The 25,550-nt window shown below is 34.9% G+C and overlaps 4 protein-coding genes across 17 annotated transcripts in view; 1 reads left to right on the plus strand and 3 right to left on the minus strand.

Moving 5' to 3' along the window:
- Positions 1-249: 249 nt before the first annotated feature.
- Positions 250-5,836, plus strand: LOC107026510. Of its 13 annotated transcripts, none has more exons than XM_027918621.1 (12): positions 320-607; positions 1,698-1,834; positions 2,251-2,367; positions 2,490-2,628; positions 3,082-3,146; positions 3,223-3,441; positions 3,522-3,659; positions 3,798-3,876; positions 4,403-4,471; positions 4,578-4,653; positions 4,981-5,037; positions 5,115-5,836. In XM_027918621.1, the coding sequence occupies exons 6-12, from the start codon at positions 3,280-3,282 to the stop codon at positions 5,503-5,505; spliced, it is 972 nt and encodes a 323-aa protein (XP_027774422.1). In that variant the 5' UTR covers positions 320-607; positions 1,698-1,834; positions 2,251-2,367; positions 2,490-2,628; positions 3,082-3,146; positions 3,223-3,279; the 3' UTR covers positions 5,506-5,836. The 13 variants fall into 13 exon arrangements, with proteins under 13 accessions (XP_015082984.1, XP_027774422.1, XP_027774419.1 ...); XM_027918618.1 differs by having other exon boundaries at positions 320-602; XM_027918620.1 differs by lacking the exon at positions 3,082-3,146 and having other exon boundaries at positions 320-602.
- Positions 5,837-6,737: 901 nt separating this feature from the next.
- Positions 6,738-13,976, minus strand: LOC107024591 (citrate synthase 3, peroxisomal-like). Its single transcript, XM_015225578.2, has 13 exons — positions 13,671-13,976; positions 13,378-13,558; positions 13,104-13,189; positions 12,578-12,682; positions 8,728-8,790; positions 8,462-8,571; positions 8,164-8,283; positions 8,017-8,092; positions 7,811-7,884; positions 7,598-7,718; positions 7,416-7,513; positions 7,211-7,334; positions 6,738-7,143 (listed from the first exon to the last, which is right to left on the minus strand). Exons 1-13 carry the CDS (start codon positions 13,917-13,919, stop codon positions 7,012-7,014), a joined length of 1,539 nt encoding a protein of 512 aa, XP_015081064.1. The 5' UTR covers positions 13,920-13,976; the 3' UTR covers positions 6,738-7,011.
- Positions 13,977-14,192: 216 nt separating this feature from the next.
- On the minus strand, positions 14,193-20,439 carry LOC107024527 (ubiquinone biosynthesis O-methyltransferase, mitochondrial). Its single transcript, XM_015225515.2, has 9 exons — positions 20,135-20,439; positions 19,653-19,742; positions 19,073-19,151; positions 18,772-18,849; positions 17,334-17,382; positions 16,131-16,180; positions 15,261-15,410; positions 14,637-14,717; positions 14,193-14,533 (listed from the first exon to the last, which is right to left on the minus strand). Exons 1-9 carry the CDS (start codon positions 20,401-20,403, stop codon positions 14,408-14,410), a joined length of 972 nt encoding a protein of 323 aa, XP_015081001.1. The 5' UTR covers positions 20,404-20,439; the 3' UTR covers positions 14,193-14,407.
- Positions 20,440-24,138: 3,699 nt separating this feature from the next.
- Positions 24,139-25,550, minus strand: part of LOC107026256 (serine/threonine-protein phosphatase 5) — a 10,914-nt gene continuing 9,502 nt past the window's right edge. For both annotated transcript variants that reach the window (XM_015227159.2, XM_015227160.2), the window contains 2 exons: positions 24,872-24,946; positions 24,139-24,709 (listed from right to left, as the gene is read on the minus strand). In XM_015227159.2, coding sequence (XP_015082645.1) covers positions 24,650-24,709; positions 24,872-24,946 — 135 coding nt within the window. In that variant the 3' untranslated portion in view covers positions 24,139-24,649. The remainder of the gene's footprint in view (positions 24,710-24,871; positions 24,947-25,550) is intronic.

Below are 25,550 nucleotides of genomic sequence, written 5' to 3' on the forward strand. Positions count from 1 at the left end.
GAATACTAAATGAAAGAGGAAAAAAATGCGAGTGATTTTTCTAGTTATAAAGAAAGAGAAGGAATCATTTATATACATGGAAAAGGACATCTATACGCTTATACTAACAGCAAAAGTAAGCAACCTAATTAATGATAACCAATAATTCATGGCGAGTGATAATTAAAATAAACTCTAATTATGATGATTAATTAATTAGTATATATTTACTTAATCGTGTAATTTTCCCAGTATAAAATGGAACGGAAGGAATAGTTCTTTTCTTTCCAAAACCGAAAAGGAGACTACTTTCTTAATTGGGCCCTTACATTCTAATCCAAATTCTAAGGCCCAATATTAGCCTGCCGACAACTGCGCGTACAAGCACGCGCTGAAACGCTTCCGATACTCTTTTTGGGATATAACAAACCTCTGTTCCCCGTCTTCCATCAATAGATCAATTTTTTTTTTGTGTTTCCGATGAATCTTCCGATGCGTTGCAGTTGTTAAACTCGATCGGAATTCAAGTTCCTTTATCCCTTCCCCTACAAATTCAATTATTATTTTTCAGATATTTGATCATCGGCGTCGGTCAGGCGAATTCCAGCTCCGATCACATTCCGGTGAGGTTCAATTCTCTTTTTGCTTCTATTTACGGTTTAATTTCTCATGCGGTATATAATTTTCATGTATGTGAATTTTCTTATGTTTAATTCCCGTTAATTTTCATTGCCAAGGCCTACAGTTTTGTGAATTCAACGATCCAATGGATTTTTTTTGTTAATTGTAATTGAATTCATAATTTTCTTTCGTGTTGTTTTCTACCTAATCAATGTGATGCATAATCCATGAACTATAAATTTCTGAAATTTTATTCACTACTTTTCTTAAAGCAATACCACTGTACAGTTGGATTTTTTTGAAGTGTTTTTACATTGTTGATAGTTGTAGAAGTTTGGACTTGTGTGGAATTATGTGTTAAGCAACTAGTTATCGGACACGTGTGTTGCACGTATATTTCGAGAGATTTAGTAATTGTTGCGTGGAATTGTGTATTAAGCAACTAGTTATCGGACACGTGTGTTGCACGTAGATTTCGAGAGATTTAGTAATTGTTGCGTGAAATTGTTTATTAAGCAACTAGGTATTGGACACGTGTATTTCGAGAGATTTAGTAATTGTTGCGTGGAATTGTGTATTAAGCAACTAGGTATCGGACACGTGTGTTGCACGTGTATTTCGAGAGATTTAGTAATTGTTGCGTGGAGTTGTGTATTAAGCAACTAGTTATTGGACATGTATGTTGCACGTGGATTTCGAGAGATTTAGTAATTTTTCCGTGGAATTATGTATAAAGCAACTAGTTATCGGTCACGTGTGTTGCACATGTATTTCGAGAGATTAAGTAATTTACATAATTACATAAGATGATTGAAACATGTTATGTCACAGCATAAGTAAAGGAAAGATTTCATGAATGTGGTAGTTTGTTTGATAATTTGAGAATCCAGCTCGAAATAAGCCGATGTGAATTCTCGAGTAATAAAACAAAAATAATTCAATGTTGTCCTTGTTGCAACTTTAATGGTTATAGACATCCTAGTGAAAATTGTGTTGAAAGTGATAGACATTCTAGACTATTGATCATAATTGGATAGATGCTCAAGCATCAAAATTAAATGTAGTCTGACACTAAATTGAAGCATTGCTCATGATAGGAGAGTGATGAAAAGAAGAGGAAATTGATAGTTACATTTGGTTCAAACCTAATTAAGCTATTTCTAGCTCAGCCGCCTCCAACTCTCTATCTCAATTTCCATTGGTCGGTCTGCTTTCCAGAACAATCCTTGTTCAGGTAAATCTTGAATTAGATTCCTGAAATTTACACAAATTATTTGTGAGTCCATTTTCTAACAGCCTCTTAATTCAATAGGAAAGTAGCTTCTTTTTTTTTTATTAGAAATTTGTAAATCAATCTTCATTGAACTTAAAGAAAATAAAAGATCAAACCTTTCTCTAAAGCAATCTAAAACAAAAATAAAAATTATTTCTTACAACTCACACTTGTTCAGAACCTGATAGTTATACTTCTTCTACAGAAATGACATTTCTTTCTCTTCCCTTTACTTTTTTTCTTCCCGTCCTTTGCAAATGGAAAGACTAATTGCCAAAATACACCTAAACTGATTATATGATTATGAATTAGATTGGTCTTATTTAAAACAAAAATCACAAGAAAATAACCCCTGCGTTTTTGGAATTTTTCTATAGGTGTAAGAGGAACAAATTATTTAGAGGATATGACATTTTTTGATAGTTATGGGGCAAGGCTTTTGAACATCCTTATGTACAATCGGAAGAGCATACATCACTTCAATTAAAAAATTAGTATTATTTATTGTCTTGACCCTTAACCTTTATATTCATCTGTTGCTTGAAAAATTCAATTATATGCTTTAAATAAGTTATTAATGTGTTGATTTAATTGTTGCCATTTGGGATTTGCTCAGGAAAAACAAATGGGCAGTTCCCTTTTTAATTTAACATGGAGATTGTGGGCTTTAAATATAGTGAATGGATGGAATGAATGAAAGGAGAAAATCAAGAAAATAAAACTTAATCAAATGACTACTGGACTTCATCTAAAAGGTAAGGAAATTTAAAATGTCATAACTTGTAAAGAATTAAAGTGTTGTGTGACATCCCAGCTTAGTATAAGAAGTCCCACATCGGCAAAACAAAGGAGAGATTTTGGGTATATAAGTAAGGTAAGCAGGTCTTACACCCTAGTGACACGTCCTAAAGTCATGCGGCCCTAGGCCGAAAATGGTATCACTAGCAGGTTGGGCCGTTACATGTTGGACTTCAAATTCTAACAATGTGTAATTATAATATTTATTATTTTATTAGATATTTAGTCTGATTTTGTTGTTGTGGAGGGAAGAAATCCAACTTGAGCTTCCTACTTTGAGTATGATATATGGTATATGATATATGATATGCTATACACAAGCATCAATTGTAAATGTTCAAAAATGATAAATGTGAAAACAAGAAATTCAACTGTATCTGTTCAAGGAGTAATTTCTTGAAATTCAACAGGAAACATACAGAAGGTTAGCTGATAGACAGCAGGAAGCTATTGTTTACCTGGTTTAGTATTGAATGTACTAAATACTTCTAAATCTGGATTTTTACGTTCTGGATTTTCTTTCTTCTGCTGATTAACTTTTTCATATGAAGGTGTGAGCTGGCCAGAATAGATTGAAGCACGTACTGAGACATAAAAGGCGTTTTACAATGAGGTGTAAGGTTCCTTCGCTGGTAGATTTATGTGTTCAGACAGCAGTAGATAATTTGAGATACCTTGGGGATGTTGGTGAAACAGACACTTATCTACTAGAGCGCATTTTGCCTCACTGTTCTCTTGAACAATTGACACATGTGGAGAATTCGACAGAAGTAAGAAACTCTATGATTAGGTTATCCTCTTGCAGTGTTACATATCAAGTCCATTTGTAATGCTCAAATTCTTCTTTCAGGGAAGAGATCTCAGTCAAGTGACTGATAGACTTTGGAAGAGGTTTTACCAGATTGAGTTTGGTGACAAGAGCATCAATCAGGTGGTTGAGCGAATGAAGCAAGTGAAAGTAACATTTAAATGGAAACAGTTATATGAGGTGATTTATCATATCATATTTTGTTTTTACTCCCTTATTATGATTTATGATATATGTTTAGTATTGAATCACATCTTCCTCTTATTGTTGTTACCAAATTATTCGACATTACAAAAGGGTATATCAATTTACTTGCAGGCGAAGACACAGGAAATGGAGGAAACTCAACAAAGATCATTTGAAAGAATCAAGGAATTGTACCAAAACGAAAATGCCAGTATGTGCTTTACTTCTGTTTCTTTGTTCTTTAATTTGTATTCCCAGTAAGTGGTACCATCCTCTAGTTTTAGTTGAGGCCATAATAAGCTGTCATATATTCAGATGTTGATCTAGACTAATTAGCCTGTTTCCTTTAACAACAATGGGAAATTTTCCAATTACCTCTTAAAGAACTATGTTGGGACTTGTAAGAGTGTGTTACAGAATTCAGTATCAGCTAGGGAGTTCCAAAAATCCTGCTCAGAAATTTTTATTTGGTCTTTTATGGTGATAGGTTGTAGATATGTTTTTTCTTGAGCCGAGGGTCTATTGTAACCTCTCTACCTTCCAAGGTTAGGGTAAGGCCTGTTTACACACTACCCACTCCACACCCCACTTGTGGATTACCTTGAGTATGTTGTTGTGTCGTCATGATCATACTTGACTTTATCTAGTTCTTGAAACTTGTTTAATTTCTCTTTTTATGGAAATATGTTGTGAGTTACCATTACTATTGATATTTAATCTTTTTTATTTGTGTGTAGAACGGCAAAGCCGACAAGTTCAAGTCTGCACAAAGGTTCCCCCTTCTAGCAATAAAAGAAGCTTTTATGGTAAGCTTCATGTTTTCTTTATATACCTTTTCCTGTCAAACTAAACATATTATGTTAATTTAGAATGCGTGGTATTTTTGTTCCTGAATAAGAAGGTAACTTGTAGGTAGTGGACTTGGTAGCAATTTTGGGAACACAAAGAGTCCGTTGATGAAGAAGGCAAAAATAGAGTTTGTCAACAGGTAAGTTTGGCCTCCATTAGAACAATTACATGGCTTAAACATTATTTTATTCATGCAAAAGCTCTCTGTTCCCCACTCCGTACTGGATGGTCTTTCCCAGTGTTTGTGCTTGTGTTTTTAAACCTGTCCTAACTGTCACTACCTTCATGGGCGTAGATCGAATGTGGATTCTTGGTATATTCTGTTTGATTGGAAAATTGTGCTAAGATATTTTAACAATGCTAGTTCTACTAACTAAAGAAAACAGCTGTCTCTGTATTATTTTTTGTGTTATCTGTGCTATTTTCTATTTTCATATTGATCACTCTCTCGTGTTGTTTCTCACAGTCGAGAAGTAAAGAATTTAGCTGCTTTGAAGAATAAGTCCGTGCAAAGAAATCATAGGTAAAGACATACTTGCAGCTGTTTATACTTGACCATAATCCATTTTATTCTTCTCTTATCTTCTCTTTTATTCCCAGCCAAGTTTCTTTTATAAAGAAACCAGGTAGTTTTGTTTCTTCTCAAGAAAGAGGCAGAGGATATGAGCCTGACACCTCAACTAGGCGTGGTTCCTCCACATATCCTGACACCGCAGCTAAGCGTGGTTCCTCCACATATCCTGACACCGCAGCTAGGCGTGGTTCCTCCACATATCCTGACAGCGCAACTAGGCTTGGTTCCTCCACACATCATGACACCGCAGCTAGGCATGGTTCCTCCACATATCCTGACGCTGCAGCTAGGCGTGGTTCCTCCACCTATCCTGACACCGCAGCGAGGCGTGTTCCCTCCACATATCCTGATACCACAACTAGGCTTGGTTCCTCCCCCATGGCTTCGTCAGCAAGATCGAAATTTACTAGCCGGTAGGAGAGAAGTTAGGCTGGCATTTTATGTATCAAAGCTGGCTGTTGAAAGAAAATGCTGAGTAGTGTGTTTTCTGCTACATGAAAGCGCGGTCGTGTGTAAATTCTCTATAAAACGCCTGAAAGTGTAACTCTGTAATTTTCATAAAACGTTTGGCGTGCTCCGTATATCATACTTAACATTATGTTCAATCCATGATTGTGCAAATAGTGCTCTTGGATTTGTTGTTAAGGTGGATATTCGGTTTTGTAAACAAACCCTTTGGATGTTATACTCTATTTAAGGGTCCTCTTAGTTGAAAATATATCGGGCCATCTTCATTTGTTTCGTTAAATCATTAACTTTGATATCAATTTTTGAAATAAAACAACCCATATTATATTAGTGTAAGATATAATATAATTCATTTTCGGTCATTATTTATACAATAACAATAGATTATATTTATCCATTATACAAATATTATTTATACAACAACCATCATCAGTATTATGTATAAAAGAATGCAGTCATTCTAGTAGAATTCTAATTTTTTTGCTTAGTTCAGTTGCTTTTATAATCTAGTTTCACCTAAAGTTGATAAAAATAGTTTCATTGTTGCGTATTCCATATTCAATGGTAAAGTTGATAAAAATGATTATACAATCTATTGTGCATTAAGCATTATTGCTAATATCATATTTTTAGGTATGCATACATTAACTCGATTAAAAATCTAATTATCCCTTATACTGTCTTTATATTTTTTTCCACCAAAATAGTAAAGATATCTTCATAATAAAAAAAATTAATGTATCAAATCAAACAATGCAAATTGATGAAATGCATAGCTAGCACTCCCACCCTCCTTTTTTATAGCTTTCGATAAATAGTTGAATGACAACACCTGTTATTTTATAAAGTTTATGTATAAATTACCATTATTTATCATATTTTACTCATTATATTCTTGATAAAATGATTAACTAATCTTGAAAAATGTACTCATCATTTTATTATAAAATTAAATAGTCGACTTAAGAGAACATTAAAAAAAAAAGAAGAATTAAGTTACATCATCGTTAATACAAGTCCAAAATAAAAAATATAACATATACAAAACTACGAAAGAATACATACGCTATTAATACAGATATTTACTTAAACAAATCTACTTAACATTATTATTATACACACTCTACCGAACGAATTACCTCATTTGAGTCACAAATTTAATATGCGAAGAACATAAAAGGTGCAGCACAAAAATTCCAAGTTTTCAGATATTCCAAAGTTCATATATTTTATACAATCCATAACTCAGAAATTCAAACCAAATATCAGCAAGTTCATATTTTGATTTGAATTTTGAGTCGTCTAGAGACTATGCCCACCCGTATTTATTTAACCCTCCACCTTAAGCCCGCCCTCAGACCAACTAGTAGATTATTATAAACATGCAACAAGAGCCTGATGTTCTATCTACCTACAAAATTATCCTGATGTAACGTCTAAAACTATGAACCAAGTCTAGTCACCCGAACCAGCTAACCTCCGCCTGGTGGCATTGGAGACTGATACCTGACCGAACTTATCCGTCTCAGCTGACGGTGATCGATCTTGGAGAGGCATATAGTGACGCAACCATACACCAGTATACACCTGAAAAAAGAGAATCCAAACATAATTACCTGGGACATTTAAGACAAAAAGGACCAGGTTATGTTACCTGTGCTGGTCTCATTATCTTCGTATCAGGATCGTCAAGGGACTCGCGCCAATGCGCTAAGTAACCCGCCATCCGAGGGATCGCAAATAAAACCGGAAAGAACTCCGTGGGAAATCCTATTGCCCTGTTACACAGCTATGTATTACTGTTAGTCTAGATCATTCTAGACTAAGTTACGTAAAGATTTATGTAAAACTATGCACACCTGTAGATTAAACCAGAGTAAAAATCGACATTCGGGTACAACTTCCTTTCTACAAAATAGTCATCTGAGAGTGCAGCTTTTTCGAGAGCAACAGCAACCTGAAGATGATATATAAGATTATATGAGAGAGCGGATTGAACATTTTAAAGCATGACATCCACACGGAGACGAGTAAGGCTCACCTCAATTAAAGGATCGCGACCAACAATGAAAAATACTTCTTCTGCTAGCTTCTTAATCACTTTAGCTCTAGGATCATAATTTTTGTAGACACGGTGCCCGAAACCAGACATCTTACGCTTCCTAGAGGAAAGGAAAAGCAAAAAGAAGTAGAAATGATTAATATGAATAGACCACTTCTTTATGTTAAAGATGGCAACTAGAAAATGATGCACCTGCTTTTCACGCCCTCAATGAACTCTGGAATATTGTCAATACTTGCAATCTCGCTGAGCATCCTGAGCACAGCCTATAAACCATTTAAAAACAGCACGTTATGATGCTACAACCAGCAAGTGATTTGTGACGGGGAGTGTGTGCTAATTATATTTGAAAGCTTGTGTAAAGGAAATTTCATTGTTTTAGTACATCAAAGTTGTACCTCATTTGCACCTCCATGAAGGGGGCCATACAAAGCACCAACCGCTCCAGCTATAGCTGTGTACACATCAACACCGCTGCACAAACATAAGGGTGTCAGTAGAGACTAGAAGTTCTCAGCTTTTTAATTGTACGAGAAAATGCCTACCTTGATGCAAGATGACGAGCAGCTGCTGTTGAGCAATTCATTTCATGCTCCGCATGTAAAATGAAGAGAATGTCCACTACACGAGCAAGTCGAGGGTTGGGTTTGTAAGACCTATTACCTCTGCATGTTCATGGAGCAAATTGTTAACTCGCCATCTACATCTTACTTACATCAATAGACAAGAATGTCACAGACCACTACAGTCATACTGTCTCACTGGGAACAATAATTACTTTTATCCAATTTAGGCATAGCTTAAATTTTCTTACCAGCTGGAGCTTGATATCAGAGAACTTACAGTGAATCTAGCATGTACAAGAAGTTCTCTGCATAAGAAAGGTTGTTGGATGGAAGAACAGGTGGCCTTCCAGCCATCCTCAAGTAGGCAGCTGCAGCAATTACAGGTGCCTGCAAAAATTCAGTTAATAGGAGGATGGATCAGTGCAATAATGTAGATAACAGTCGAGGCTGTACACATCAAAAAGGAATACGAGTTCATAATTTAACTATTCAGCGGTTTAAGCAATCAAAGACAAAGTTGAGGGAAAAGCAAATAGAAATAACCTTTCCAAGGATACGAACTATTTGTTTATCCCTCACTTGTTTTGAATTGTATATATCTTGGCCCTGCATCAACATAAACACACATGATGAGAGTCGCAGCAGAATCGGGGCACGGAGCAACACCATTGAAATCACAACAAGAACATTTACTAGTGTTTCCTTATCCCACTACGGGAATGGACTTTCCATCCCTTCAAGATGGAAGTATTTAGCCAGCAATCATTTTATTCATCACACTAAACGATATAAGAGCTCTAAGATAAAGCATCCTAATTTTAAAGATATCTTCTACTAATGGGGATGGCAAACGGAGCGGAGTAGGGAGGGCAGTTGCGGGGCGAACCCACGTAAACTGCAAATACTCCAACCCACCCTGCATAACCAAATATTCTGGTTTTAACCCGCCCCGCATAATTCTTTTTCATCATCACGAAGTTGTATTATATTGCGATTTTTTTTCTCTTTCTTATTTTTGTCATTTCTTCTTTCTGTTTTTCTTGTCAATTTCTCTGATCATTCTACTACTTCAACATTTATTATAATTATATTTACATGACTTGTACAAAAATAAAGGGTGCTTATGAACCCAGAAAAAATCACCCTTCTTCTCTATTACAGCGTTACAGAAAGAAACGAGGAACAAAAAAAAGAATTCACTATCTTGAATTTTACTTGTTGTCTTTATATAGAACAACAATTGAGATCAAAGGAAAACGTTATTTGTTGTTTTCTACTAATATTAGTATCATTTCAACCATGTGAATTACATAGATATTGAATGAAAAGAAATTTTTATTTCAACTCGATGAATAAAACTTAATAATTAAGTTGTAAAACAGTGAAGATAGTCAATTGTAAAATTGTTGAAGGGAAAAATTATGCAACTCTGTTTTGCTCCAAAATGTGGAGGGAGGAACCCGCCCCACCACACCCGCATTGAATTCTACTAAAAAGTTTCAACCCGCCCGGCACTCGCATAAAGTCAAATCCACCCCACCCTGCATAAGGCAAAACCCACCCCGCCCTCGCCCCTCCCCATTGTCATCCCTAACTAACTATGGCTTGACCTCCTTTATGTAGAGAAGATAATATAGACAAACCTAAGTCTTCCATGGCCCACCAATAGTAAAACCTATCCAATCTAACAATAGTAAATTCCTAACCTGGCACACTATTCTTCTATCCCAATAAAACTAAATACATGACACACTTTATTTTATTCAAACATAGCCCCACTAACATGTGGAGAAGCCTAACAAAGTACACGTAAAACTAAATATGTTGTTGGCATCAGACATCATGTGCAAGTAGGTGGGTGAGCACCTTGTAGGCAACTTATAAGCAGATCAGTTTGTTGTTGTTCCACAAGCAGGCCGTAAGTTACTTGTAGGCATAAACGACTTGAAGGAAGATGGTAGGCAAATTTAACTAGGAAGATTTTATGGAGGTGGAGTGTAAATGGGTACTTTCTTACACGTCATCGGGCATTATTCTATTACACATTGTAGAAGGTCTTGGCGGACAGCTTGCTTATCGTTCTTCCATCCACGACCATGTCTACTGTGGACTTCCCTATAGGGCCAGAGGAAAGAGGAATTCTCCAAAAGATATTCAACAGAGCAAGACAAGAAACACATGAAGCATTCTATCAACCTTCTTAGATCCCACACCAGACATGGAGTTGACTGGTGGATGGAGGGAGGGACGTCAAGCCTGCTATCAAGATCTTCAACATCGTACAGTCGAATAATGTCTGATGACATGTGCAAGTTCGCAATAAATCTTCCTAGTTAAGTTCGTCTATCCATCTTCCTACAGGTTGCTTATGCACCTACTTACAGATCTTCCCACAGGTTGCTTATCCACCTAGGCAGAAATGCCTACAAGTGATTTACCACTTGCTTGCAGAACAACAACAAGCATCTCACTCCCTTCCTTGCAAGACACTTAAAAGAAGCTTACTACTTGCTTGCAGAACAACAACAAGCAGCTTACTCCCTTCCTTGCAAGACACTTAAAAGAAGTTTACCCGCATATTTGCTAGTTGCCTACAAGCTGCTCACACACCTGCTTGCACATGCTGTCACATGCCAAGACAGTTTTACATGTTTATTGTTTCGTTGGTGATTAGTGGGGCTTTTTTGAATAAAGTGCGTCATATATTAATTGCATGCCCAGATAAAGATTTTTAGACAGAATAGGGCTTTACTACTTTTAAAATGATGGGTCATGTAAGATCATATTTTTTATTCTTAGGTTCGTCCGTATAAGGCTTCCTACTCCTATATCAAGGAGGCCAAGCCGTAGTTAGTAGATATTTCAAAAATTAAGAATCTTTTATCTTAGAGCTTTACATCTTTTTGCATTAATAAAATGATTGTTCGCTAAACACTTCTCTCTTGTTCTTCTCTCTTGAATGAATGAAAAGCCTGATCTCTTAGACGGAGTAAAGAAGCACTAGGCAAGTGTGCTTGATGTGATTTCCATGGCTTTCTAAGTTTATCAAATTAGCTTGTTGCAATTACAATAGTTTCCCGATGTTCCTTACTTAACAAAGCATGTCATCTGTTAGTAGAGTAGGACTTGCTCCCGAAATTTAAGAGTGTATTGTAAAAGCCCATGTCTGTCGGGAAAAGTTGTGCTACTATGATCCAATATACTGCTTAAACCGACTTTGGCAAGCCATCCTTCAGGTTGCAAAGCTGGGTTTATAGCGGACCGTCCAATAGAGGGTGCGTAATCCCAATCATAGGAAAACTTGTAATTCTAATGCTTGATGCCTGCCTATCAGTTGGTCACCAAGCAAAGACAAAGTGCTAAACCAGATTTATCTATAGACTCTACTTCAAGATAAGTCCAACTCGTGCAGCAAAATAAGAGCAAGTGCTGAACCAAAGTCAACTTGTTCTCCATCACACCCTTAGTTGGGATGAACCAGTTTTTGTAGCACTTGTTCTCCATCACACCCTTAGTTGGGATGAACCAGTTTTTGTAGCACTAATTCAATTTGTCCCCCTCCACCATAGTTGAGAATCATAGCCTCTTAACGACAAGTTTAGGGTTAAAAAAGGATCTCAACACCCCAACCCCTCCACCCTTTGTTCCATGAAAATGGACACCTAAGAAGGCCAGCAGAAGTAAGCCATAGATAAGAGTTGGGACAGAAAAAACAGACTATGTTCCAGTCTCTTATTTGTAAAGAACCTTACGTATCTGGCCAAACACGAGGCAGGACAAAAAAAGATCACTAGAGTTCAACTTTGTCATAAGAAACAGAAATTCACCAAACAGTAAGACCGTCATTAAGAAAGACGGTCAAGTGGAGCCAAGAAGGAGCAACTTAAACTATCATATGGAATATGAGCATTTGTCTACAGGATATGGCTTCACCTTCCTTATTCTAAACATTCAACAAAAAACCAATAAAAGTTATCCTAACAAATCAAAATGAGGGGAAGGAACATCAAATGCAATGAATATATGTAAAGCAAAAACAGATTTTGCTCAAGCAAATGCATCGCCTGCAGATTCACATACATGCTGGATGTGCCACTGAAATACAGCATCAGAATAAAGAGGAAAAGGTGGTACAAAAGCAGGGGGCTTCAAAAATTACTAACCCTAAGAGCTGGATTGGCATCAGGATGAAATACAGAAAGAGAACACAAAGCACTAAAAAGAACATCCAATGCAATGAATACATGTAAAGCAAAAAAAAAAAGATTTTGCTCAAGCAAATATATTGTCCCCTGGTATATGTAATATGTGCAATGTGCCTGTGTAATACAGCATCATCACACCAGAGGGGGAAAGAAGGGTTTAAAAGTTGGGAACTTCAAAATTTGCTTACCCTAAGAGCTGGATTGGCATCAGGATGAAAGACAGATAGAGTGCTCATAGCACTAACAAGAACACCCATCGGGTGAGCATCATGAGGCATCGACTGTATGATATCCTGCAACCCAAGATTACACTGTTATCTCAGCTACTCTACACTCAAAACCACTCGAATCGAAATGATTATGCAATCGCAAGGAAACACATGAAATGTGGTCTGAACATCTGGAAAAATATATCTCAGAAGCATAACATGTCAGAATGCTAACATCCCAGTTGACATATAGCAAAATAATCAGGCTCTCTAAAGCTAACTTCAGACGGACATGTCTAATAAGGTACATGCCCTTGCTTTTTCCAGAAGGTTCATGCTTCAAGGGGTGACACTTTTAAGATAAGTTTAGTAAGAAATGCACAACAAAGAGGTTGTAACCTGTCTGCTAAGATAATGAATAGCGTTTGAGAGTGGGAATAAATTAATATCCTAACACACATTTTAAAGCTTTCTTCGATCTTTGAAAATTAAGATATGATCGTACCAGAACTCCTTGAGGAACTGCTGAATGATGTGAAACTGCAAACTCCCAGTCGGATAATTGGTTCTCAGATGGTAAATTACCATACACTGCATAATTCAGGTAAGGCGATTGACAAAATATAAACCATCTTATGAATCAAAACTGTGAAGTAGCATACACCAGTTTATGAAGCAGAAACTTAGAGCAGCGAACTCATTTACAAAAAGCAGTTGAAGAAATCAAATTATGCATTAGAAGTGAGGCTTAAGAATCTGATCAAGTAATCAACACTTACGTAAAAGATACGCCACTTCTAAGAAGGAACTTCGCTCAGCCAACTCTTCAATCGGGTAACCTCGATACCTGAGAATCCCTTCTTCACCATCTATGTAACATATTGATGAACGAACGGGTGCAGTGTTGAGATAGCCCGGATCATAAAGCTTGAGACCCTTATCATTGTATCCAGTAGTTATCTATATAACAAATTAACAGTTAAAGTATATCAAAAAAAAAAAAATTAAAAAAAAATCAAAACAAATACTACTAACTACACAATGCAAACAAGCTGTAAAAATATAAGCTTACTTTCTTAAAATCGGTAGCTTTAACAGTTCCTTCCTCGGTAACTGTAACCTGATACTTCTTACCGGTCCTCTCATCGATGATTGTCAAGGTTCCTTTTAAATTCGGTGGCGGCGACACGGCAGCGGTTGGTGCGGATACAGAGGAAGTTTCCAGACCATGGGAGGAGGAGGAGGAGTAATCGGCGGCGAGATGACCTGTGATTACCGATAATCGACTTCGAGCAACAGCTGAAGATTTCCCGCACTCCATTAGTGTTACTACTAAATTCTATGGTTCAGTTATTATTTTGTGATGTTTGAAATGTATATTGTGTGTTTTGTGTTTATATAGGAAACAAAATTTATGATGAGGACGTTCATATTCTAAGCACGTGTAGTGCTTTATTTAGCTCCAACTAGTTATATATATCCGTTACGTGGCGTTTAGCGATTCGGCGTAATTTGGCGCTAGTGCATTTTGAAAGTCGTGTATGAAGTTACAAATTTTATTAATCAAAGATAATACACATGTATTTATGTATGGTATCCAGAAAAAGACGATAAAAATACATTAAAAAGTAAGTTTGGAATTTCGAAATGGTACATTTTCAAGTTAAGAACTTGTGATGTGGATGTTCATATTCTAACATATTGGAACTGCATTCATCATCCAACAAAACTAAAAAAGAGATTACATACAAAATTACAGAATGGGTTAAGAGATTAACAGCAGAACAAAATTGACAGCTATATTGTAACTTAATCTAGAGTTTCATCCTTCTTGGCTGATTTTGTTCCGAAAGCGATGAAATTAACACTGATGTCATCGGACAAGGACCAGCGACCCGTCAAAGGGTTGTATACAAATCCAGCCATCTCTTGCACCTGTAAAATGCAGAAAGCTACTGTTTCAAATGGGCGCAAACTGATAGATATTGACTTCATTAAGATATAGGTGAAAAACAGAGATGCATGTTAATCCACTTGCCGATATAGAAGCGCGCTGAAGAATGAGGACTAGTTCTTCTGGGGTTAGAAAGCTTGACCATTGATGTGTACCTTTTGGAAGCTGTATAGTCCAGTTATAACATTAGCAATTTGCAATTGTACAACCCTCCAAAAAGAAATGCAAGAAACACACACACACAGACATTGGAAGCATGGCTGACAAGAACACAACAATCAGTAGAAAATTGCCTTTTGACATGGCTGCTCTCATGTACAGATAATGCTAGTATATATCATCGAGATGAATCCTAAAAAATAGAGCAAAATGAGTCCTCAAACGTAATTGGAATACTTTGAAGCATAATCAAATTTGAATCAAGGACATAACATGCTTAACAGAATTGTTGCAATTTACACTCGTAATAAATAAAGAAAAATTACATGCTCCAACATAAATTGGAAGTTCGATTTGTGCGAGAGAATAACAATACATAGAACTATCTAGACACACCTTTCATACACCTTCCTCTATATATTCAAAGTGAACTAGCAAATCTCACATGCACAAATATCATATATGCATATCTATGGGAGCATTTAAGTTTTGCAAGGCATCAACCAAAAATTACCAATAGAATTTAGAAGATCCACTAAATATATTTACCCAATGTAGGAGATACTCTGCTGCAACGATTGCCGTTGCATATGCTCTCATTGAACGATTAATTGTTGATATCACTGTAGCACCACCAGGAATGGTCAACGCTGATAATGATTTGCAGAATCCAGCAGGATCTGCTACATGCTCAATCACCTACAAAAGAGGCAGAATAAGATACACATACTAGAAGAGATCAGATCGGAAGTTGGGTCCTCTTAAGAGGGGAGATTAGAATACTTCGATGTTGCCCCAGTTGTTACATTTTTACTTCACCAGTCAGAATTCCTTAGATACACATACTAGAAGAGATCATATCACATACATCCCTCCATCTGTGTCAGTATCTGGCCCTGTGTAACAGACCTGTGAGAGCTCTAAAAGCCTCCAATTACTAGAATTTCTAAAAGATGGTCAGGTAAGCTGCGGACCTTGACTTTTCTAACGGATACCTGCTACCTTTTACAAGGGGACCTAGATTATTCCAACGGGTACCTGCAACCTTTCACCAGCACATAAATCAGGTAACTCTGCCCACAAAGGCTTCAGCAAATAGAAAGAAATCACCTAGCATTGTGGTATTTGATAGGATTTGACTCCTACTCTCCAAGGTTTTCAACCACTCCATTGACCTCTAGACCACACCCTTGGGTGCCAGTTATTAGACTTGAGCAAGTGCAACAAAGCTATAAAAGCATAGAACTGCTTAAAGGACCAAGCCTTTTACACAATGTACAATGTTAACTTCAAATAAATAGTGGAAGTTTGCAAAGCAAAAGGTACAAATGATAGAAGTACAATATACTAAAACAGATGGATTGTACTGAAGATAATAAATCTTCAAACAAAGTTAGCCTATCACTTATTAAGTTATACCTCTAGCGCAATCACAGCATCGAATTGTCTCTGTTCTTCAACCAGGCTTTCTGTCGACATAACATTCAATAGGGTCATTCTTCGAAGAATAATCTTTGATATTCAACTAAATTGGGATTTTAAATAAAACAAGAGAATTCGTTTTTCTTCAAATCAACAGATGTGTCAATAGCTAAAATTGTTATACATCATAGCTGAAAAGTACGTAACAACATAAACAAGAACCAAATCATTAAAAATTTCATGTCCTTGTGACATAGACTAATCTCCATATAACTAAAACACTTGAGCTTGATTCATGATTTCCTTTAACATTTTAAGTAGCTGGTCTGTAACTTAATTAGGCACAAGTTGTCTTGAAAAAAGGTCTTTTTTCTACTAAAAAATGAGATGGATATGTTTTTTTTCCAGGAAAGAGGACATAACTACAAAGAAAAGAGTCTAAAGAATCTAAAGCACAGACACAGAAGCAATTAAGTTCACCACAAAATCATCAAGCACACATCTTTTCTTTCACCAGGAATCTCACACACTGATATTTTTGCAAGTCCAAAAACAGTGCCAATCATTGAACACATGATAATTCAGCTAAGTTTTCACAGCGAGAAAATAAGCAACCACACAGTTGAGTGAAAACGGAAATTAGGGGTTATAACAACTACAAAGCTGAACTATCATGAAGCTGCAAATAATTAGTATGCAATCATGACCAATTACCCACCTTCCATACTCTCCATAAAGGAGGAGGAGGTTAACCAGTGATGATAATTGACCATGAACTACCCTAGGAGTCTCTGTTATGGTTCACGCAGCTAAACGGCAGTAATTTCACACTATTGCAGCTTAAATTGGAACTACAAAAAATAAAAATTGCAAATGGAGATTGCAATAACATACAACAAGTTGGTCATCCGTCACTTCAACTATTTTGGAAAGAAAGTGAGGCTTTGCTAAGATGCCAAAAATTCATTTCCATTTGATAAGTTGAGCATGATTAAACCAGTGCTTGATCATTAACATGATTCATAACAAAAACCGATGTTATGCAGACTCGTTTTCCTTTTCTTTACTAAAGAAGGCACCAACATGATAAAAAAAGAAAAGATAATGTCTGTTCATTGTATATCGAGATAAAAGATTAACATGCACATAGAAGTCACCAATATTTGGACTAAATTCTCATCAAACAAGTATGGCATGTACCAGCTGTTGTGCACCGATATTCAATTGAAGAAGTTTGTGGATCCAAATCCTGAAAGAAATATCAGCATTCATAAGAATCCACCATATAGCATGTATACGGGTTTGACTCTCACAATTCAAAACTATCTGTTTAAAATAGCACTCTAGCTTAACAAAAAGCAAATCTATTGCTGAGATATGTCTAATCCTACCATTGTATATAATGGAAGTAAATTAGTTCTATGAAATTGTTTCAACTACTTCATCAACAACATTATTTTAGAGAATATGCTCTAGTAGGTTCTAGAACTTCTGTTGTTGCATAAAGACACAATAGTCCTTGAAAATTTTGACACAGGCTCAAGAGTTTTGCTTAGGCTGTTGGAAGGACAAGCACATATATTATATATATATATAAGGATATACTGAAAATATTTTTTTGGATAAAAAATAAGGAAGTCAATCATATTGGTTTAATACATATACCAGGAGTTAATATCCTACACATATTATATTTGAATACCAAGACAACACAGCCACATGGACTAAAATTAGGTATTTTTGCAACTTAAATGCGATCTTTTGAACATGATTTAACTTTACACCCTTTTGGTTTTAGTATATCAACCATGGGAACGCCTTGGTGCAAATTTTGTCAGTGAAGCTCCAGAACATCACAGCATATATGAGTACAGGGAAACAATAGCATAAAGGAATTATCTGGCTTGTTCCCAGTTTGTGCAAAAAGGAAAACTCATACAGTGGAAGAGGCAAAAAGAGCTTGTGCCATTTTCTTTAAAATATAACAGAATCTATACATAACGCCTAGTTCTATCTTTACTAAATAGGTAACTTGCCAACCCATGGACCTTCTAATGTGTAGTAATGTACAACATCGGCTGTGAGACTAACAACAGGATTTCTATCCTGGAAGCACAAGACATTGGTCCTAATGAACCCCAATCTATTGATTCATCTCCACCCGATAATGCCTAGGCTTTGACCATTTCTTTAATTTTCAAATTGCCTAGAAGGAATCAAAAGAAAGATCTTGTTTCTTCAACATATTTTTATCTCTAGTGGACCTCTAAGTAGGATTTGAACCAAGATGAATAAACATCGTACGAACTTTTTTTTGCACTTGTTGTCAGTATTGACTATCTCTAATTAGGCAATGAACATTCAAGTGATCAGTTCAAAACCCTTCTAAATTTTTAACTTTTCTTCCATCCCAAGCACTGTGACCTTCAAATGAACTATAATTTGACGAAGCAAAATTGTATTTGTCCCTCAAGGTAAGGAACCAATAAACTCGGAATCAATATAAGACTAGTAAATTTTGATGCCAATACTCATGATATCTAAGGTATGGGAAGATCCTTAAACTGTACATTAACCAGACAAGCAAAAAAAAACAGCAGTTTAATGGTGCATCCTGGAAACATTTAAGTAAACATACCGCATGAAGGCGAGCAATCTTAATATTTTTGTCTACAGCATCAACTCCCGTGACCGTAGCTCCCATTCGAGCCAAAGGCTGAATTAAGAGTAAAAATGAGATGTGTGTGACTATATGCAGCATGCTTAATATAAATATTCACTTCATTGAGTGACAAAGCCATTGTCTAAGTCTAACTAAGCTAACAATAGCACTTACAAAAATATTAGGCTAATAATGGTAATCACAGGAGAAAAATATTCTGCCATATGCAAAGGTAAAGGTAAACTCCAATAGAATATTAAGCTTGACAAATGTATACCTCGGATAAAATTCCGCCTCCACAACCAACATCAACAAACTTCAGTCCTTCAAAAGGTCTAGTGCAATTTGGATCCTTTCTGATACAATAAAAATGTTTTAGCCTCCAGAGATGCAAGAAGAGTGAAAATAAGGTGGAGCTCCTAGGGCAATTTGGATCCTTTCTCAGCTATACTCTCCTTTTGCTTATCCATTACCTTCTCTATCCAATAGTGCTGTTTCTAAGCTCCTATTCATATTACATTTCCTTTCCCCTTTTCTCCCATACTGTACTATTAATTCCTTTCCTAACAACCCCCTCTAGTCTCAGACCAGCAAAGGCCAAAAGAATGTTCATTCTAATCATGAAATTCCCTCATAAGAGCAAATATAAGTATAGTTCGCGAAAAGAAGAATATGAACAACAAATCTAGCTAAATTCTTCTCTAACACAAGCGACATAATCCCTTCAACTTCAACATTACTATACAAGCATCAAACATTGGTCCTAAAAATAGAGAACGCCAACAAGTACTAAATGAAATATGAGATAACTCTTTGTATGCAATCTAATCTTTCAGACATTACATCCTCAATACTACCTGAAGTGCCGACAAAGAGTGGACCTAATAAAAGCAAGTCTTGTAGGGTTCATCAGATGTAATGGCTTAAAGGGTCCTTCTGCATCCCACCTGATTTAGCACAGGCTCACAATTGAATTCAGTATATTAAAGTGGAAAAGCAAATCAAATGAAAAAGATTCAAAATTGCAGTTCCAAAACTCCCCCTCAGTCATTATTTATGGGATATTTTTCCTTACAGAGTTAATATGACTAATTTCAAAGCTAAATTGGAAATATTTTTAAAATTTAAAACTTTAGACATTCAAAAATTATACTAGTTCATCTCCTGTCAATACAATGAAAAAACTACATTTTAAAAAATATATATATATTGGTATCTACGCCTCAATTTCAAAGTAGTTCAGGTCGATTATATGAATCCTCAATAACCATTTCAACTCCATTTGAGCCCATTCATTCCAATACCCAAAAGAATTGCGGAAACTTTGAAAATTAAATACCAGGTTTCGGCAATGGCAGAGAATTTGGCAAGTTCAAATTCATTGAGAGAACTTGAAGTTGTAGTAGAAGTATTAGGGGATGGAGGAGGTGGTGGAGGAGGATTTATCGGAGTTGGCTGAGAAGCTTCGGAATAAGATCGCCATGCTACATGATTTTGTGAGGTGGAGAAAATGGAAAGCGGGTCTCTGAGTTTATCAAAACGGACGTCGCTGAGTTGAGAGACTCTACAGAGAGATCTCAGTCGGTTCAAAACGAGCTTCGAAGCCATGAAGAACTCTTAAGAAAAATGGTGAAACGTGGAAGCTATAAGAGACCAACAGTTTTGTGCTTAACTGCTTATTATGTGTTGCACTGTTAGATGGCACGTCATAAAATTGGGCCTGGGTTGGGTCATTGGCCCAAGCCCAAGTGTTTTATAGGAAAAATTACATGTACCCAATATACAAATACCCAGATATACAATTATGACTTCAATTAATTTTTGTATATAGATAAATAACTATACAAATTTACTGATAAGGCAGTTATTGAAGTAATAAATATACAAATAATCTACAACTAGATCATGAAATAAAAACACGTAACAATAGTTAAAAAGCAATACTGGATTGTCAACATCTTTAAAGATTATTTTCATGAAATAATCAAAATGAGGATGATCGTTTTTGATCACCCAATTGATAATCCTAGTGATGTGGCTAGAAACCTTGACATCAATCTTGTCATCAACATACGAACAACATTCATAAAATCAAACTTGCATTGAAAGGGGGAAGCCCTGAATTCTATAGTACTGTTCATTTGGTTTTATCTTGTTGTTGAACGATTTGTCAAGTTTATTAAAAGTCTACCTACCCAAAGAATAATCCATGAATCTACCTGTTCAACCAAATCAAAGTTCATCCTATCCATTTTTTTGGAGTAGGTTCGGCACACATGATGAATTCATATATGTAATATAGAATCCCAAACTTGTATGCATCCACCTAATTGTCGCCCTATACCTTTGCTCTAAAAGCTTTAACCAGTCGACCTTTAGTGAAGGAGCTTTGCCTAGAAAATACTCAGAGATAATTCTATTGGGTTGATTAGTATCAAAGCAAAATTCAGCAATACTGGAACAATTCAAATCAAAAATAATTGTAAAATCCCTGATTGTGAAGCGAAGGGTTGTGACATTTGCATAAAAAAGTATTGCATTGGGAGAACTACCTTCCAACTCCCTCAATATGAAGCATTTAAACAATTGTGCTTGCGCATGACACCGTCTCATTGCTGTCAACTGAACAAGAAACGATGATAGACATATATGATTATATTGATTTGGAGGCAAAATCTTCTAAAGCTCGTTCAATGTACTGATTTGTGTATAACATTGCATGTCGATTGTCTTTCTTTGACGGTATTTGCACATAAATCTAATTATATATTAAAAAAATTAAAAATAAATAATATTTCAATTAAGTGTTGCATATAATTGCATTGTTTTATACAAAACTAAAAAAAAAATATAAATAAACTATTTGTATTTGTAATTCTTTTGTATATATCTACATACTATATTTTTTGTGTATTAGTATGTGTACATGAATATGATACTTAAACATGTCAATATACAACTGTCTATACGATTTTGTATATACTACATTGATATACAACTTAATATATACTTAACTTCAGTAATTTGTATATAACTACTAAAATATATAAATTATAATATACAATTATGAATTAGTCATAAAGGTAACTAATACAATTGTCTTTTGTATATATATACAAACTATATTTACAAACTATATAAAATTGGGAGCCTTTTAATATACAATTCACTATACACGTATTAACTTAGTATACAGGTCATTATATACATAACTTAACTAATTTGTATAAACTAATAGAATATACAAATCCAGATAGACAATTACAATATAATTTAGGCATAAACTATACATCTACTCAAAGTACTTTTTTATGTGTTTCGTTTATATAACTAAGGAAATATACAGACAAATAAAACATGTGTGGATTAAACATGCAATATACTATATACAATTATGTAAATATACAAAAATTACTTAAACATACAATTTTAAGTATATTTGTACATAAGTAACAAAATATTCTATCTAAAATTGTGTTTTAAGTCACTACCTCATGATTCTGATGTTCTTCGGATCCGTCAATTTCATATTCACTCTCCTCTGAATCACTGGTTATTGCTTTCCTCTTTGTTCCTCCTTGACAATTAATCACTAGCTATGGCGTTGTTTATAACTTTTTGAACTACCATTGGGTCATTTTTGTTCTTGGGGTCTCAATTCTTCCATTGATTTTTCATCTTGAACTTGTTTGGATTTTGCCAAAGACCCTACATTAACCCCAAAATCTTGAGTTAAACTCATTGTAACGAGGGTAATTTGTCAACAAAATTGACATGCAATGGCATACCTATGGTAGTCCTCATAGATGAAGATGATTCATTCATTCTGATTTTGAAGAACTTATAAACTAATAAGAAAGTACGATTATTTCAACAAAAAAATTATGAAAAACTAAGAAGCATAATACATATACAATTGTTGAAGAAGAAAAAAATAAAAAAAAAGTTGATTCATGGTTAGATTTTGGTGGTTACCTGGGAAGTTGAAATCAATACCAGAGAAAGAAGGTGAAATTTTTGTCAGTTTGAATTTCAAAATCGGAGAGAAGGGGTGATTATAGGAGAAAGAGGTGGAATAGGAATAGAAAAGATAAAATTGATTTGCATAAAATTATATATGAAATCAAAAAAAGGTTTGTTATGGTTGGTATAAATTGAGGTGGTGGGTCCCATTAATTATGGCAAAAAAAAAACTATAATTATAGAAAGTAAATAAATTAAACTATATATTTATTATATAATTACTTAGGGGTGTTTGTCATTCCATGTAATTTTTTCCAAAAAATTGATTTTGGACTTTTAAACTTAAATAATGGCATAATCTAAATTTATTGTTACCTTATTTAACGCTACCGTCACTATTCACATAAAAAAAATTGTATAAATTATTTTAAAAAAAGGGTCTATACAAAATTAAAGCTACCTAACAAACTAAACTATACCCATGGAATGTAATTATGTAAACAATAAACATTTAATGTTATTTCATCAAATAAGTTTGTCATATATGAAATTTTCTCTATTTTACTCGGGAAAAATTATCTAAATACACAACCAATGTACTTTACTATATTCTCAAAAATTCTCTATCATTTGCAAAAATTCATATTCTCTTCTATTTTTGGATATATTGGTCGAATTAGTTTACTTGATATATCGAGACGTTGAATGATGTATACGAAATTGAGACGCGATGTATGGGAACATTGAGGGATGTATTTGAAATTGAAACCTGATGTATCTGGGCGTTTAAGGATGGATCTGGATTCCATCAAATTTAAAAAAAAAATTGTAATTTGAAAAAGAGTAAGAATAGGCTATAATTAACTCTAACATTATAAAATTTGTGTGTTGAATTTGCGAGTTAATTTCACCATTTACCTCGTGATTATTTCTTATGTTGTGTTATGATTGATGTATTAAAGATAACATGCATTATATAATTTCTAAAAGAAACTATTTGCTTACAACATTAATCTTTTGCATTGCTTTTATCATTATTTTTCTATGTATAGCATACTACCTAATAGAATGGTACCAAACAAGATACTTTTTCAACCTATGTACATACACCTTATTTACTGTTAAAGTATGTATAATAACTAATGCCTGAAAATTCATGTTATTAGTAAAGCAAAAATTTTAATGTATGCATTAACATAATTAAAGACAAAATAGCTGCTCAAAACATTTTCCACACACACATATATTATAAATCACTTCGTAAGAAATATAAACATAACTAATTATAACTTTTAACTCTATTTTTATAAATCCTACCGAATGACCCATAAGTTTTACGTTTAAATGGTACAAACTTTACAAATTGATAGGATTTGCATCTACTCATTTACAAGCTGTTAAGCATTATTAATAACGAAACAAAATCAGTAGGAAACACCAGTAATCTGGCCACAGGCACAGAGACAAATGACAATCCAATGGTAAAATAGACATCGTAACAGTAACACTTAGCTGATTGGTGGGGAAAAAATTATAGACTATTTTAACTAAGAAAATAGAAAAAACCAAAATTCGACTTATCAAAGCTTCCCAATTTGAACATTCTAAAAGAAATGAGAAGTGTAACAATCTTACAAAGAGGACTATAAATAATACAGAGGACAATCCACCACACGAAATTGTTATCGTAGAGAAAGTGTTTACGCCTTAATCAAAACAAAGGAGGTGAGGATCCTCACATGCTGCGGGCAAGTCAGGAAGTTGTCCGAATAATGACACTGCAGCTAATTGGCTGTAAGTACTAGCTCTTCTGCCAACTGATGTGTATGCTCTTGGTCAGTGAGACAAAAGGTTGCATCGATTGTAATACTGAACGTTAGGTTTCAGAGTTTTAAGAAAACATCCGAAGGAAGTTGTTGGCATATGCCATTGGCTTGACATCAGGATGTGGCTGCATACGAGGTAACGCAATGAAGATGACAAGAGTTAATCTACAGTGTTATGATGATAACATGGTAAAAACAACTCATGAGGCAACCCATTATAGGAGATGTGAGAATAGAAGTGTTAATATCAAGGAGTAAAAGGTCATTTCAAGATAAAAGTCACTAACCACTGCTGAAAATGTCACAATATTTGGCTTCATATCGGGAGCCTCAAATCGTATAAAAGCACCCTTGTTACCCATCTGCAACAAGCGAAGTGCATTTGAGGATATTGAATAAAACATTTCCATTCACATCAAAGAAACTTCATATAGGATATGACAGTGTATTAGTCATACAAAGAAATCATTGCAAGATCCTTCTCTACTACAGGAATACAAATGTATAGATAACACAGTTCCAGTTACTATAAAATTGACTTGTCCACGTAAATTGTCACAAAAAAGTAGCAGATATTATGACTATATCTGTACCTATTGAAATCAGTTTATGTACTTGAAAATATATAGATGCTAAGAACAAGACTTGCAATGAAACTGGACACCACGCCATCTGTGCAAATATGTCCACAGCACCATCTATCGAAGTTACTGACAAAGTCAACATCTAACAAATTCCAAATCTACCTTGAAGCAGAAAGTCATCATTTCCCATCATTTTAAAATACTAAATGAAGCAACGGACTACAAGTTGTTTCAATACTAAACTTGACCGATAAACAGTGTCATTAAAAGCAAAAAACCTCTAAGATCCGTTGGGACTTTAAGCGCAAATTAAGCATAAACTTTAATAAAGAAAAAGCACAAAGGGAGAAACAATTAAAATAAATATATATATATATATATA

Source organism: Solanum pennellii, chromosome 7 (genome assembly GCF_001406875.1).
Source record: "Solanum pennellii chromosome 7, SPENNV200".
Lineage (NCBI taxonomy): Eukaryota > Viridiplantae > Streptophyta > Magnoliopsida > Solanales > Solanaceae > Solanum > Solanum pennellii.

Coding starts and splice junctions, on each gene's coding strand:
- LOC107024591 (XM_015225578.2), bottom strand. CDS start 13,919: ATGGAGTGCGGGAAATCTTCAGCTGTTGCTCGAAGTCGATTATCGGTA. Junction 8,791..12,577: donor ATGCCAATCCAGCTCTTAGG/GTAAGCAAATTT, acceptor ATGTTGATGCAG/GGCCAAGATATATACAATTC. Junction 7,885..8,016: donor TTCATGGAGGTGCAAATGAG/GTACAACTTTGA, acceptor AATGGTTTATAG/GCTGTGCTCAGGATGCTCAG.
- LOC107026510 (XM_015227498.1), top strand. CDS start 3,280: ATGAGGTGTAAGGTTCCTTCGCTGGTAGATTTATGTGTTCAGACAGCA. Junction 3,660..3,797: donor AATGGAAACAGTTATATGAG/GTGATTTATCAT, acceptor ATTTACTTGCAG/GCGAAGACACAGGAAATGGA. Junction 4,654..4,980: donor AAAATAGAGTTTGTCAACAG/GTAAGTTTGGCC, acceptor TGTTTCTCACAG/TCGAGAAGTAAAGAATTTAG.
- LOC107024527 (XM_015225515.2), bottom strand. CDS start 20,403: ATGGCTTCGAAGCTCGTTTTGAACCGACTGAGATCTCTCTGTAGAGTC. Junction 19,743..20,134: donor TCTGCCATTGCCGAAACCTG/GTATTTAATTTT, acceptor GTGCTAAATCAG/GTGGGATGCAGAAGGACCCT. Junction 17,383..18,771: donor AGATTGCTCGCCTTCATGCG/GTATGTTTACTT, acceptor TATTTCTTTCAG/GATTTGGATCCACAAACTTC.